This window comes from Salvelinus alpinus, chromosome 6 (assembly GCF_045679555.1).
Source record: "Salvelinus alpinus chromosome 6, SLU_Salpinus.1, whole genome shotgun sequence".
NCBI classification, from domain to species: domain Eukaryota; kingdom Metazoa; phylum Chordata; class Actinopteri; order Salmoniformes; family Salmonidae; genus Salvelinus; species Salvelinus alpinus.
This window is the reverse complement of record NC_092091.1, coordinates 46,154,605-46,168,573: the sequence shown is the minus strand read 5'-3', so window position 1 is coordinate 46,168,573 and position 13,969 is coordinate 46,154,605. Positions and strand designations below refer to the sequence as shown.

General features: G+C 43.0%; 2 protein-coding genes across 4 annotated transcripts in view; one reads left to right on the top strand and one right to left on the bottom strand.

Moving 5' to 3' along the window:
* Window positions 1-2,210: 2,210 nt before the first annotated feature.
* Window positions 2,211-13,969, top strand: part of LOC139577567 (ceramide kinase-like) — an 83,305-nt gene continuing 71,546 nt past the window's right edge. Inside the window, exons 1-2 of the mRNA XM_071404663.1 lie at window positions 2,211-3,868; window positions 13,292-13,410. The gene's annotated coding sequence lies outside the window, so the exon portion shown is untranslated. The remainder of the gene's footprint in view (window positions 3,869-13,291; window positions 13,411-13,969) is intronic.
* Window positions 5,825-10,888, bottom strand: LOC139577566 (uncharacterized protein DDB_G0286299-like). 3 transcript variants are annotated; one of them, XM_071404661.1, is made up of 9 exons: window positions 9,919-10,273; window positions 9,577-9,798; window positions 9,359-9,430; window positions 9,212-9,262; window positions 9,036-9,107; window positions 7,385-7,537; window positions 6,600-6,672; window positions 6,062-6,150; window positions 5,825-5,968 (listed from the first exon to the last, which is right to left on the bottom strand). In XM_071404661.1, exons 1-7 carry the CDS (start codon window positions 10,271-10,273, stop codon window positions 6,623-6,625), a joined length of 975 nt encoding a protein of 324 aa, XP_071260762.1. In that variant the 3' UTR covers window positions 5,825-5,968; window positions 6,062-6,150; window positions 6,600-6,622. The 3 variants fall into 3 exon arrangements, with proteins under 3 accessions (XP_071260762.1, XP_071260761.1, XP_071260760.1); XM_071404660.1 differs by lacking the exon at window positions 6,600-6,672 and having other exon boundaries at window positions 9,919-10,888; XM_071404659.1 differs by having other exon boundaries at window positions 6,600-7,537.

The window sequence follows — 13,969 nt, the reverse complement described above, 5'->3', positions numbered from 1 at the left end:
ACCGTGCCAATTTTATAACTGTGTAGATATCCATAGGACAAGGTAACTCTGATCAATATTGGCTAAATATAAGCGAAGATAAAAAAAAATGTAGAGTGGATTTATGAAAATATGTTGACAAACGTTACCTTATCCTAGTGAGATTTACACGGGTATCAAAACGTCGAGGCGGTTTAAGCCTGCACGAAACACAGACCTTATTTGAAGTAGATCAAGACATTCTCTATGGAAGACATGAACGGTAAAATAACGAAGGAACCCCTTTCAAGTTCAGCCGCAAGTTATTACAGAAATTATAACGCGTCGACTATTTCTCTCTAAACCATATACCTTTGACTAATCCGGAAACTACCACCTCGAAAACAAAACGTTTATTCCGTTCCGTATTTTATCTAACGGGTGGCATCCATGAGTCTAAATATTCCTGTTACATTGCACAACCTTCAATGTTGTCATAATTACGTAAAATTCTGGCAAATTAGTTCGCAAAGAGCCAGGCGGCCCAAACTGTTGCATATACCCTGACTCTGCGTGCAATGAACGCAAGAGAAATGACACAATTTCACCTGGTTAATATTGCCTGCTAACCTGGATTTCTTTTAGCTAAATATACAGTTTTAAAAATGTATACTTGTGTATTGATTTTAAGAAAGGCATTGATGTTTATGGTTAAGTACACATTGGAGCAATGACAGTCATTGATTGATTGTTTTTTATAAGATAAGTTTAATGCTAGCTAGCAACTTACCTTTCGCTAACAGGCAGGCTCCTCGTGGAGTGCAATGTAATCAATGCAAGATTGGATCCCCCGAGCTGACAAGGTTAAAAATCTGTCGTTCTGCCTCGTTTAGGGGTTCCTAGGCCATCATTGAAAATAAGAATGTGTTCTTAACTGACTTGCCTAGTTAAAGAAAGATGAAATAAAGGTGTAAAAAAAATTATTATAATAATAATTGGCAAATCGGCCCCCAAAAATACCGATTTCCGATTGTTATGAAAACTTGAAATCAGCCCCGAATAATCGGCCATTCCGATTAATCGGTCGACTTCTAATAACTACCATCGTTATGTTTGGAGAAAAAAGGGGGAAGCTTGCAAGGCGAAGAACACCATCCCAACCGTGAGGCACGGGGGTGGCAGCATCATGTTGTGGAGTTGCTTTGCTGCAGGAGGGACTGGTGGACCTCACAAAATAGATGGCATCATGAGGTGGAATATTATGTGGATATACAGAAGCAACATCTCAAGACATCAGTCAGGAAGTTAAAGCTTGGTCGCAAATGGGTCTTCCAGATGGACAACGACCCCAAGCATACTTCCAAAGTTGTGGCAAAATGGCTTAAGGACAACAAAGTCAAGATATTGGAGTGGCCATCACAAAGCCCTGACCTCAATCCCTTCGAAGATTTGTGGGCAGAACTGAAAAAGTGTGTGCGAGCAAGGAGGATTACAAACCTGACTCAGTTACACCAGCTCTGTCAGGAGGAATGGGCCAAAATTCACCCAACTTATTGTGGGAAGCTGGTGGAAGGCTACCCAAAACGTTTGACCCAAGTTAAACAATTGAAAGGCATTGCTACCAAATACTAATTGAGTATATGTAAACTTCTGACCCACTGGGAATGGGTCAGAAGGGAAATAAAAGCTAAAATAAATAATTTTCTCTACTATTATTCTGACATTTCACATTCTTAAAATAGTGTTGATCCTAACTGACCTAAAACAGGGAATTGTTACTCGGATTAAATGTCAGGAATTGTGAAAACTGAATTTAAATGTATTTGGCTAAGGTGTATGTAAACTTCCGACTTCAACTGTACACAGCACTCTTTGTTCTATAGCGGTATCCATACACATTTAGATGCAGTGATCACAATATAGTGGCTATATCCAGGAAAGACAACGTTCCAAATTCTGGGCCTAAAATAGTGTATAAGAGATCATACAAAATCTTTTCCTGTGATTCTTATGTGGATAATGTTAAAAATATGTGTTGGTTTGATGTGAACAGTAAGGGGCATACAGATGCTGCACTTGATGAATTTATGACATTGCTTCTTCCAATTATTGATAAACATGCACCTGTTAAGAAACTGACTGTTAGAACTGTTAAGGCTCCATGGATTGATGAGGAATTTAAAAACTGTTTGTTTCAAAGAGATGGGGCAAAAGGAGTGGCTAATAAGTATGGCTGCATATCTGATTGGCTGACTTCCTGCCAATGTAGAAATTATGAGACTAAACTCAACAAAAAGAATCAGAAACCGTATTATGAAGCTAAGTTCAATAATATAAATAATGTAGGGAAAAAACTTTAGAGTACTTTAAATGAAATTATGGGCAGAAAGACAAATTGAACTCCATCTTTCATTGAATCAGATGGCTTATTCATCACAAAACCATTTGATGTTGCCAATCATTTAAATTATTATTTCATTGGCAAAGTGGGCAAACTTAAGCAGGAAATGCCAACAACAAGGGGCTCCCGAGTGGCGCAGCTGTCACGACTTCCACCGTAGGTAGTTCCTCTCCCTGTTCGGGCGGCGGTCGGCGTCGCCGGCCTACTAGCCATCACCGATCCTTTTTTCCTTTTGTGTTTGTTTTGTCTTTGGTTATTTCACACCTGGTTTCATTTGCCTTCATTTCTGTGTGTAGATATTTACCCTGTTGCCTGCCTAGGTTTGTGCGGGATTGTTTTATTTTGTGATGTAGCTCGGTGAGGTTGTGACCTATTTTTTTGTTTCACGCATTGAATAAGAGTGTGTTATTTAGGAGCTTTGTTTGTTCCTCCGTGTGAATAACGGGTGTCTCTTGTCGAGGGCGTTTGACTTTTGGATTGTGCCATACGTGTATTTGGTGGACTTGCCTATTAAAAGTACGCATCTCAGACATCTCTGCTCTCCTGCTCCTGACTCCTACCTCCTAACGCAACATGGTCACAGAATCCCGCACCAGATCGATGGAGTCAGCAGGAGCTGAACTCCCAACATCTATGGAGGAGCGCATTCAACACCACATGGCAGTGTTACACCGGCTGGGTACCGCAATGGATCAGGTGATGGCGACGATGGAAAGATAGGAGAGAGGTGGCCTTGCTACACCTCCACCAGCCACACTCCAACCAGTACCACAACCCTCTCCTTCATTGCCTGGTCCCAGTGGCATTCGACTCTCACTCCCGAGGGAGTACAATGGGACAGCGGCCGGGTGGCAGGGGTTCTTACTCCAGATGGAGTTATACCTGGCAACCGTTCATCCGGCTCCTTCGGGAGGTGAGAGCGTGAACGCCCTTGTCTCCTGCCTCTCAGGCAAAGCCCTGGAGTGGGCCAACGTGGTATGGAACGATCCAGACTCAGCGAGGGTCAACTACCCAGAGTTCACCCGCCGCTTTCGGGCCGTGTTCGACCACCCACCTGAGGACCGAGAGGCGGGTGAACGGCTGTTCCATGTAAGGCAGGAGAAGAGGAGAGCACAGGACTTTGCCCTAGAGTTCCGGACCTTGACCGCTGGCGCGGGATGGAACAACATGGCCCTGATCGATCACTACAGGTGCAGTTTGCGCGAGGACGTCCGTAGGAAGCTAGCCTGTAGAGACACCACCCTCTGCTTGGACCAGCTGATAGACATGTCCATTCGGTTGGACAACTTGCTGGCGACCCGCGGACGTCCGGATCGGGTCCTGTCAGTTTCATCCCCCAGCCCCTCCACTCCAATGCCCATGGAGCTAGGAGGTGCTGCAGCGAGGGCGACCCGAGGAGGAGCCCTTTCCCGTACCAGCTATGGTCGTAGAGGGAACACTGCTGACCGGTGCTGGAGGGGTCCTTCGGGGAGTCGAGATGTCAGGCCGAGCACTGCTCGGACACCCCAGGTGAGTCGGCACCAGGCTCACCCAGAGCCCCCTGTTGGTCACATGTATGTGTTAATTTCCTTTCCTGAATTTTCCCCTCATTCCCCGGCATAAGGCGCTAGTAGATTCAGGCGCAGCAGGGAATTTTAATGTCCGCAGTTTTGCACATAGTTTAGGGATCCCCTTTGTTCATATTGACAAATCCTTCCCAGTGCACGCCTTAGATAGCCGACCATTAGGGTCAGGGCTATTCAGGGAGGCCACGGCTCCACTGGGCATGGTTACGCAGGAGGGTCATGAGGAGAGAATTAGTCTCTTCCTCGTTGATTCTCCTGCGTTTCCGGTGGTGCTGGGGATCCCCTGGTTGGCCCGTTACAACCCCAAGATTTCCTTGCAACAGAGGGCTCTAAAGGGGTAGTGTAGTCAGAGGAGTGCTCAGGCAGGTGTGTAGGGGTTTCCCATCGGTGCAACGACGGTGGGAAGTCCAGAGCAAATCTCCACCGTGCGCATTCCCTCAGAATATGCCAATTTGGCTATCGCCTTCTGTAAAAAGGCGGCGACCCAATTACCACCTCATCGACGAGGGGATTGTGCAATAAATCTCCTGGTAGACGCTGCACTTCCCAGAAGTCACGTGTATCCCCTGTCACAGGAGGAGACGGTGGCTATGGAGACATATGTCTCTGAATCTCTGGGGCAGGGGTACATTCGGCCTGCCACATCACCTGCCTCCTCCAGTTTCTTTTCTGTGAAGGAGGGAGGTTTGCGTCCGTGCATTGACTATAGAGGTTTAAATTCCATCACGGTGGGGTACTTGCCACGGCGATTGAGTCATTTCACGGGACATGCTTTTTCACAAAACTGGATCTCAGGAGCGCGTATAACGTGGTGCGTATCTGGGAGGGAGATGAGTGGAAGACAGCGTTTAGTACGATATCCGGCCATTATGAGTACCTCGTCATGCCGTACGGCTTGAAGAATGCTCCAGCAGTCTTCCAATCTTTTGTAGACGAGATTCTCAGGGACCTTCACGGGCGGGTGTGGTGGATTATATCGATGACATTCTGGTCTATTCCGCTACACGCGTACAGGTCAGACATGACCTGTACGTCAAGTCTGAGAAATGCTTGATGGATGCTTGATGAAAGGATGAATCTGGTGTGGTTCTCTCACTATGAGATGAAAGGATGAGTCTGATGTGGTTCTCTCACTATGAGATGAAAGGATGAGTCTGATGTGGTTCTCTCACTATGAGATGAAAGGATGAGTCTGATGTGGTTCTCTCACTATGAGATGAAAGGATGAGTCTGATGTGGTTCTCTCACTATGAGATATGTTAGTATATGATGGTTTGCTAAAGTGTAGACTACCTGTGTTGCTCCTGCCCTGACACCCATGTGCAACTCCCGACTGAAGGAGTGGACATGGGTCGGAGGGTCGGAGATGCAACCGCTCCTCTCTCTGTCTTTATGCCTCTCTCTGCTGCGTGTAGTCCAACCAGACCGAGAATTGATGATGATGTAAATCAAGTGTTATCAAGTTTTAATCAAATGGTATGCTGCTGGGGCAGGACAGATGATATTTATACTAAGGTGCTCAGGCACAGGTAGACCCCTATCTGTACCACAAGGTTTCATTTCCAGTTTTTAGGACTACAAACTGGCGAGCTCTATGGCCACAACCATATGTGACAATTTAAAGAGACAAAGAATGCTTTGAGTACAAAACTGTGGGTACATTAGAGACCATTAGAGGCCATTTTCTCTGGCACGCTCAATTCTGTTAGCATATCTTTCAAGTCTAATGTGACAAAAAAAGTTGTGGAGAATCTAAGGCTGGTGATTGTTTTTTTAAGACTTTGCAAACCCTAGAGGTTAGGAATCTGGGCTAATATCCATACTGTTTCTCTCTAGCAAAACACACAACACAGAATTGGTCTTGACCTGACCCTTAAAAACAATGTGCACACACAAACCATTGATGCTAAAATTATTTTATTATTTTATAATGCTTGAAGAATTTAAGAATGTATATAGAAAACAAGGGAAAGAATGAAAATGAATTTCAGAAAATATTTGTCAAATTGCAGCGGTCACTTCTTAGCAAGGAAAACGTCAGGAACTGAAAAAAGACAAAACAAGTATCACTGTTAGAATCATGTAATACTGTGTCAAATAAACTTCACTTATCAGTTTTAACATTCTCCTCTCTTACCTATGCATTCTGCCTTCGTTTTTTTTTGCATATAAGGGATTTCAGGACCTTAGCCAAATGATTTTTCCCAGCTGCAAATATAGAGACATCTGAGAGCGAGAGAGAGAGAGAGCGAGAGAGAGAGAGAGAGAGAGTGTTAGACAGAGAGACAGAGATTGATAGAGATAGGAAAACAGAGTAAATGCGTGTGCGTGAAAGAGAGATATATATATATATATAGAAAGAAAGAAAGAAAATGATCCAGAACAAACATCAGCCATGTTTCCTAAAATAGACTTGAGTAAACATCAAACAGTTCTATTCCAATTGAGTACCAGAGCCTATAGTGTGCTTGTGTGGTCTCTTTCTCTCTCTCTCTCTCTGGCTCTCTCTGTCTGTGTCTGTCTTGCTCTGTCTGTCTGCCTCTCCTTTTCTCTCTGTCTCTCTTCCTTTTTTGTCTCCCTCTTTCTATATCTCTCATCCTTTTTACCTATACCTCACTGTGCCATCAAATACTTTGTGAAAAGTCTGTCCCTCTCTATCCCCCTTCATGTTTTACCTTTTCATTTTACTGGCTGTTGATCATAACGGGTCCTTGCTCTTTAGCCCTGATGCAGTGAAAATAGAGTAATCTAAGGACAGAAAGGATTATACATGAATGGAGATTTGATAGGACAATAACACACAGCAATACAAGTATAGTTAAGGCCTACAAGCTGTTTCAATGCACTAGAGGAGTACTGTGTTAATAAACTGCAGTCACACATAACTCAGTACCTTAGTGAGATACACTGCTGTTACTTAAATGTAATAGTTTTATTAGGCTCCCCATGTGGATTAAGATGGCGTCGTCTGAGTGATGCTAAACCACCCTGAAGAAGGCTGCAAAGCCGAAACATCTGTGTACACCATCCCTGATGCAGTTGAAATGTATATTTTTTAAATCTAAAAATGACGTAAGCTTTATGCGACATCTTTTCGAGTGCAGACCATCGCACTGTTTTACTTATTTGAACGGGTTTTACGCACCAACCTAACTTTTGGGAGAGAGCAATGGTGCTCTTCCCTATTAAACCACAGAGAATTAAATGTTTTCTGTTCGAGTCCCCTGTCACTTTGCCTGGTCCTACATTTACACTGTGGTTGTCTGGTCTGTTTGCTTGTCCCTTCCTGATTCTCTTCTCTCTCTCTCTCTCTCTCTCTCTCTCGCATTTTGCTGGCTGGAGCTTTTTCTTCTCTTGGTTTATGATGTCTCTCTCAGCTGTATTTCCATCATATGTTGGAGTTGTGTACACGCTTTCTTTTCTTCAATGCCCACGCTCCACTTTGTCCATTCGTCTTTACCTGTGTACTCATTGTCACTATCCATTGTTCCCTCACTATCATAGTCACTCTCTGACCAGTCAATGTCCAGGTCCTGTCCACCTTTGACCTTTGCTGCCTGGTCTGTCTGAGTGTTCTGAGTCTGTCCTCCAGCTGCAGCAAACACAGACAAATCTGACAAGAAAAGAGAGAGAATGGACATAAATACACACAGAAAAACAGAAATAAGAGAAGCGCCTTGAACATGCTAATAAAATATCTTAGCATTCAACATTGTATCAATATGTTATAATCCAGGGCCCGGTTTCCCAAAACCATCATAAGGCTATGTTAATCATTAGAACCTTCATAGGAGCGTTGTTAAATCTCAGAGCTGTTTCCCAAAACCATAATTAGTCAAGTTGCAGTTGAAAACGCTATCTCAGACCACTCGTAGAACAGCTAGTGCTTTGTTAAATGCTTTTTTTGCCCTTCCGCATCACTTTATACACAGAAGATCTCCCCTAAACATAGAAACAAGCTGTTTATCTGTCTCTCTGTGACTGAGGATTTACTTCGGCACGAAGTTGACTATAAAATAAATATCAAATCAAGTTTATTTTATATAGCCCTTCGTACATCAGCTAATATCTCGAAGTGCTGTACAGAAACCCAGCCTAAAACCCCAAACAGCAAGCAATGCAGGTGTAGAAGCACGGTGGCTAGGAAAAACTCCCTAGAAAGGCCAAAACCTAGGAAGAAACCTAGAGAGGAACCAGGCTATGAGGGGTGGCCAGTCCTCTTCTGGCTGTGCCGGGTGGAGATTATAACAGAACATGGCCAAGATGTTCAAAATGTTCATAAATGACAAGCATGGTCAAATAATAATCAGGAATAAATGTCAGTTGGCTTTTCATAGCCGATCATTAAGAGTTGAAAACAGCAGGTCTGGGACAGGTAGGGGTTCCATAACCGCAGGCAGAACAGTTGAAACTGGAATAGCAGCAAGGCCAGGTGGACTGGGGACAGCAAGGAGTCATCATGCCCGGTAGTCCTGACGTATGGTCCTAGGGCTCAGGTCCTCCGAGAGAAAGAAGGAGAGAATTAGAGAGAGCATACTTAAATTCACACAGGACACTGGATAAGACAGGAGAAGTACTCCAGTAGTTGCCAATGTCTTGGCAATTCAGCAAGCGAAGTTCAGTAGGCTACATAGGCCTGTATTTCAATTATATTGAAATCAATTTAATCTTCAGTCAATTGACTTCTATTTGTAGACTACACGGTTTGTAATTTTTGCCTCAATACATATTTCATGATGTTTAACTACATGTGCCAAATTAATCTGTGATTTAGTGCATTATTATAGGGTAAGCGACAGAATAAGTCGCCTCAATATTTTGTAGCCATAAGGTGGTAATAGCTCTCTAGGAGCTGATCCGTCATCAGTATTGTGGAATAATTCTAATGTTAAGGTAAGATTTGAATGGAGAAATCTGATCACAGAGCAGCCCTGCCTTTCTTTCAATCAGTATCGACACCTACTCCAACGATGCACTTAGTGAACGTTCTCTCTGCGTGGTGTTTTGGGAAACGCATGTGACATCTTCGGCCGTTATAAGAAAGCTGCATCACTTAAACACTAGTAAGCTTCAGTTCCATCGCTATCGGGAAACCGGGCTTTGGTCTTTACCTTTACACTTTGCTGGCTGGTCCTCCTGAGGGTTCAGAGTCTTTGACTCAGCTGCAGCAACCAAGGAGACATCTAACAAGAAATAGGAAAATTAAGGATATTAATACCAACAGGGGGGGAGGGGGTGCAGTTGTATAACACTTTCAATGTACAAAAGAACTGTAAACTAAGATAACCTTTGCACTGGGTCTGTTTGACCTCAGCACCAGCCAAGAAGATGGAGGAATCTGGAGGAGAGGGAGGTGGTATACAGACAGTGTAAGTGAAAGTGTTGAAGCTACCCTCACATATCACACTTTATTCTCTGTCTAGCCCCTTTTTACCTTTGAGCTGTGCTGGTTGATTCTTGTCAGGGTCCTGAGTCTTAACCTCCTCAGCAACAGAGATGGAGTAGTCTGACATTTGAAAAATGTGGGTGAAAAGGTAAGTGTTAATGATATCACGGGAGTTTCCTGCAATTATAAAATATTATTGATGATTTTCACATGCTGTCAAACAAGATCAGCACTCCTCATTGTAATTCCACTGACTGCCTTCTTACCTCCGCACGTTGCTGGTTGGTCTGTTTCCTCATCAATCTCAAAATCGGCTGTAATTTCCTCAGTCTCACTGTCACTCTCTGACCAGTCAATGTCCAGGTCCTTTTCACCTTTGACCTTTGCTGCCTGGTCTGTCTGAGTGTCGTTAGTCTTTCCTTCAATTGCTAGTTGATCCTCGCCTGGGCCCTGAGTCTTAACCGTTGCCGCTGCGAAAATGGAAAAATCTGAAAGAGATGACAAAGGTGTGAAAAGGTAAGTGTCATTGATATCAGTGGAGTTCACTACATTTAATGACAGATCAGTGATAATTTACATATGATGCCAAACAACTGTATTTTTTTTACCTTTGCACGTTTCCGATTGGTCTTCCTGAGGATGCTGAGTCTCTCCCTCTGCTCCAGCAAGTACCCTGTCCTCCTTCTTCTCCTCCTGACTCTCTAACTGTCCTTTGTCCTTTTGGTCATCCTTTTCTTTCTCTTGGTTGGATTTGACACTCTCACTGTCATTGCTATCTGACCCCTTTCCAGGAGCCAAAGTGAGCTCGTCAGATTCTGTCGCTCCATTTTTTTTGTATGTCTCTGTGTCTTGGCTTTGACCCTCTTTTCTCTTGCCCTCCTCTCTCTTTGTGTTGCTTTGGGTTGTTTTGTCTTTCTCAATGTTGTTGTCCGTATTGTCTTTGTCAACCATGCCTTTCTTCATGTTTGGTTTCCCACTCTTATCATCATCACATTCACTTCTTATCACATTTCTTCCTGTTCTCTCATCACTCTCAATATCTGCCTTTTCTTCAACCTCCTCCTCCTCATCCGTTTCCTTTAATTCTTCACTAATGTCCTCAGTGATTATTTCCTCAATCTCGCGTAGTCACTCTCTGACCAGTCTATATCACCTGCCAGGTCGTTCTGAACTTTGACATTTGCTGGTTGATCATTCTGACAGTAATTTGTAGCGACCTTCTCGCCAACAAGCATATTTTTATGTCCATCCTTTTGTTTCATCTCAGTGAAACCATCATCATCCATTTTCTCTTTGTCTGTCTTCTTTTGGTGTGTTTTGGCACTTTTACTGTCATCACCATCTGAACATTCTGCATCACTTCTGTATTTCTTCCCATCACTCTTGGGGTCATCATTCTGGTTGCCATCCCACTCTTCATGCTTTGGGTTGATTTCCTCGATCACAGATGTGTCACAGGCTCAAAATGGCCAGAAACAAAGATCTTTCTTCTGAAACCCGTCAGTCTATTCTTGTTCTGAGAAATGAAGGCTAGTCCATGCGAGAAATTGCGAAGAAACTGAAGATCTCGTACATTGTTGTGTACTACTCCCTTCACAGAGCAGCGCAAACTGGCTCTAACCAGAATAGAAAGAGTGGGAGGCCCCGGTGCACAACTGATCAAGAGGACAAGTACATTAGTGTCTAGTTTGATAAGCAGACACCTCACAAGTCCTCAACTGGCAGCTTCACTGTTGATGTTGAGACTGGTGTTTTGCGGGTACTATTTAATGAAGCTGCCAGTAGGGCTGGGCGATAAGGCAAATAAATTAGCACGATATTTATATTTTTTCATTCGATAATGATAATTATCACAATATTAATCAAATGTTTAAAAGGTGCATGTCTGCTTCAAACTCAAGAATCCCTGAACAAACCGTGGTTAGAGCATTGGGCCAGTAACCGAAAGATTGTTAGATTGAATCCCCGAGCTGAAAAGGTAAAAATCTGTCGTTCTACCCCTGAACAAGGCAGTTAACCCACTGTTCCCCAATAGACCGTCATTGTAAATAAGAAGTTGTTCTTAACTGACTTGCCTAGTTAAATAAAGTTTACTTTTTTTTTTATTATGTGAGCTACACATAAAATTATACTTAAAGGAAAATTGTTCCATGTTTTCAGCCAGGGAGCACGTACCTGTGGTCAATTAAATTGATAAGCCTCTTGAGACCTTTTCGACGGTGCTAATTGGTAGTGTCACAGGCCGGCTCATAGCCTGTGGCAAAAATGAGGGGACACGAACAACAGGTATAGGCCAATCAAAAAGGTTCTTTATTATAAACCAAAAACTATTAACTTTAAACAAAGAAAAAGGAATGAGGTGTGAAAGTATCATAATGTAGGGTGAATGTAAAGTGCAGGGATGCGTGAATCTGTGTGTGTGAATATGACCGAGTGAAAACTACGTAAAACTACAAAGGAACAAACAAAACAGGATCATACCTGGAGGAGCAGAGAGAGAGAGACGAGTGGTTAGTGAAGCAGTTTAAATACCCTGAGCCCAGGTGGCTCCAATCACTAACGACCCTCCTCTGCCTGCAGGAGGAACCGCACCTGCAATGCAGAGGGGCCGTGACAGTAGCATGTCCTTAGCAATGCAATGTATAATAGCATTTGTGATGTCTTTTCTATGTTTGTTTGTAGGGCATAAACGCTGTCAGTGTTGACTGCTTCGGGCAAACATCCCTAGATTGGCTGGTACTCGAGGGGCGTTTATCAATACCGTGGTGCAAACTCAAACTTCCTGCATGTTCTTAAGAGTGATTTTGATGTTGAAAAAGGTTTGTCGTATTACCAGACTTCGTAGCCACCTGTCTATGGCACAATATCCCCCGAACATTGCTCTGCTCTTTGTCGGACTTCAAAAAGCCAAACCACTTTCAAAATACTGAAATAGTTTAACCCTTTTTATCAATGATTTCTTTGTTGGAAGCTGCTCCTTCTCCATGGCTATCACAGCCGCTGTTTTCACCTATATCACTCATTTTTCGTGGTTAATAGTGGCTACTCCATTACTCGAGGTGCTAAGTGGTTTTTAGTGGGCGTATACCTCTCCACGTGCATATTGTCACTTCTCTGCACATTCCTGCTGCGTCACAGAGGTGAAATGGACTGCTGTACCTAATTATTCTATATCGACATTATCAAAAATGAATCTAAATGTTTTATATAGTTATTGAGGGAAGTAATTACCTCGATTAATTATTGATATTGATTTATCGCCCAGCCCTAGCTGCCAGTTGAGAACTTGTGAGCCGTCTGTTTCTCAAACTAGACACTCTAATGTACTTGTCCTCTTGCTCAGTTGTGCACCGGGACCTCCCACTCTTTCTATCATGAATGAATGATCAACACAGAAGTCTCACGAGGTCATTAATGTTTCCCTGATTCCCTATAGAGCTGTTATAGAACTGCTGTGGGCACAAAAACAAATGAATGCAGGATCGGCTCATGATAATGACTTCAGGAAAATGGTGGTAATAACAGGCACCATTAATGTTGGAGTTGCCCTAACAATATGGTATTGTTTGGTCCATAGTGATTGATCTAATCTTTCTCCAAATGATCCCCTTCTATTATCCATCAGTAGTGCTTTCTATGGCAGGAGCGGTCAACAGCTATACAACACTAATGGTTCTCCCCCTCCTTGCCTTCTCTGTCCAACACTAGCTCCACCCTAATACTGAAATCAAACTGTTAATAGCCCATTAGAGCTCCCATCTCATCACATTAACTTTATTAGCAGGAAGCTATCCAAGCTGTAATTGATACAGCCAGCCAAGTTTGTTTGGGTAGGTAAAAAAGGGCTTGAGATCCTGGCACATAGTTTCTCTTGTTTTGTGTGTGTGTGTGTGTGTGTGCTTTTCCAATACATTTAATTTCTAAAGGGTAAATCTCTGGTTCCTGCCACATTGTGACAGATTGATTTGGTGTGTTTAACAGGTACCAGCCACAGCGTGTCCGTGTCTGAGATCCTAGCAGTCCGGGAGCTCGATGTGGACGAAAAAGATGGCAGAAAATGCCCCAGAAACTGACTGAGGCCTATCCATATGCATTCACAGGTACAATTTGTTGCTCATCTAGAGCAATCTACAGATAATGCATTCAATATGTAGTGTGATTACCCATAAAATTATGAATTCACTCAAGTTTATACAAATATGCCCATTCAATAGAGAATTGCTTCTGAAAAACGATAGTCCAAACCATGTCTCTACCATATACAGTGCTTTCAGAAAGTATTCATACCCCTTGACTTATTCCACATTTTGTTTATACAGCCTGAATTCAAAATAGATTAAAATAAAAATTCTCACCCATCTACACACAATACCCCATAATGACAAAATTAAAACATGTTTTAGAAATGAAAAATGAAATGCATAGACATCATTTGCATAAGTATTCACACCCCTCAGTAAATACTTTAGAAGCACCTTTGGTAGCGATTACAGCTGTGAGTCTTTCTGGGTAAGTCTCTTAAGCGCTTTCCACACCTGGATTGTGCAACATTTGCCCATTTCTTTCAAGACATTATTCGAGCTCTGTCAAATTTGGTTGTTGAACATTGCTGGAGAACCATTTTCAGGCCTTGCCATAGATTTTCAAGTAACTTTGTCA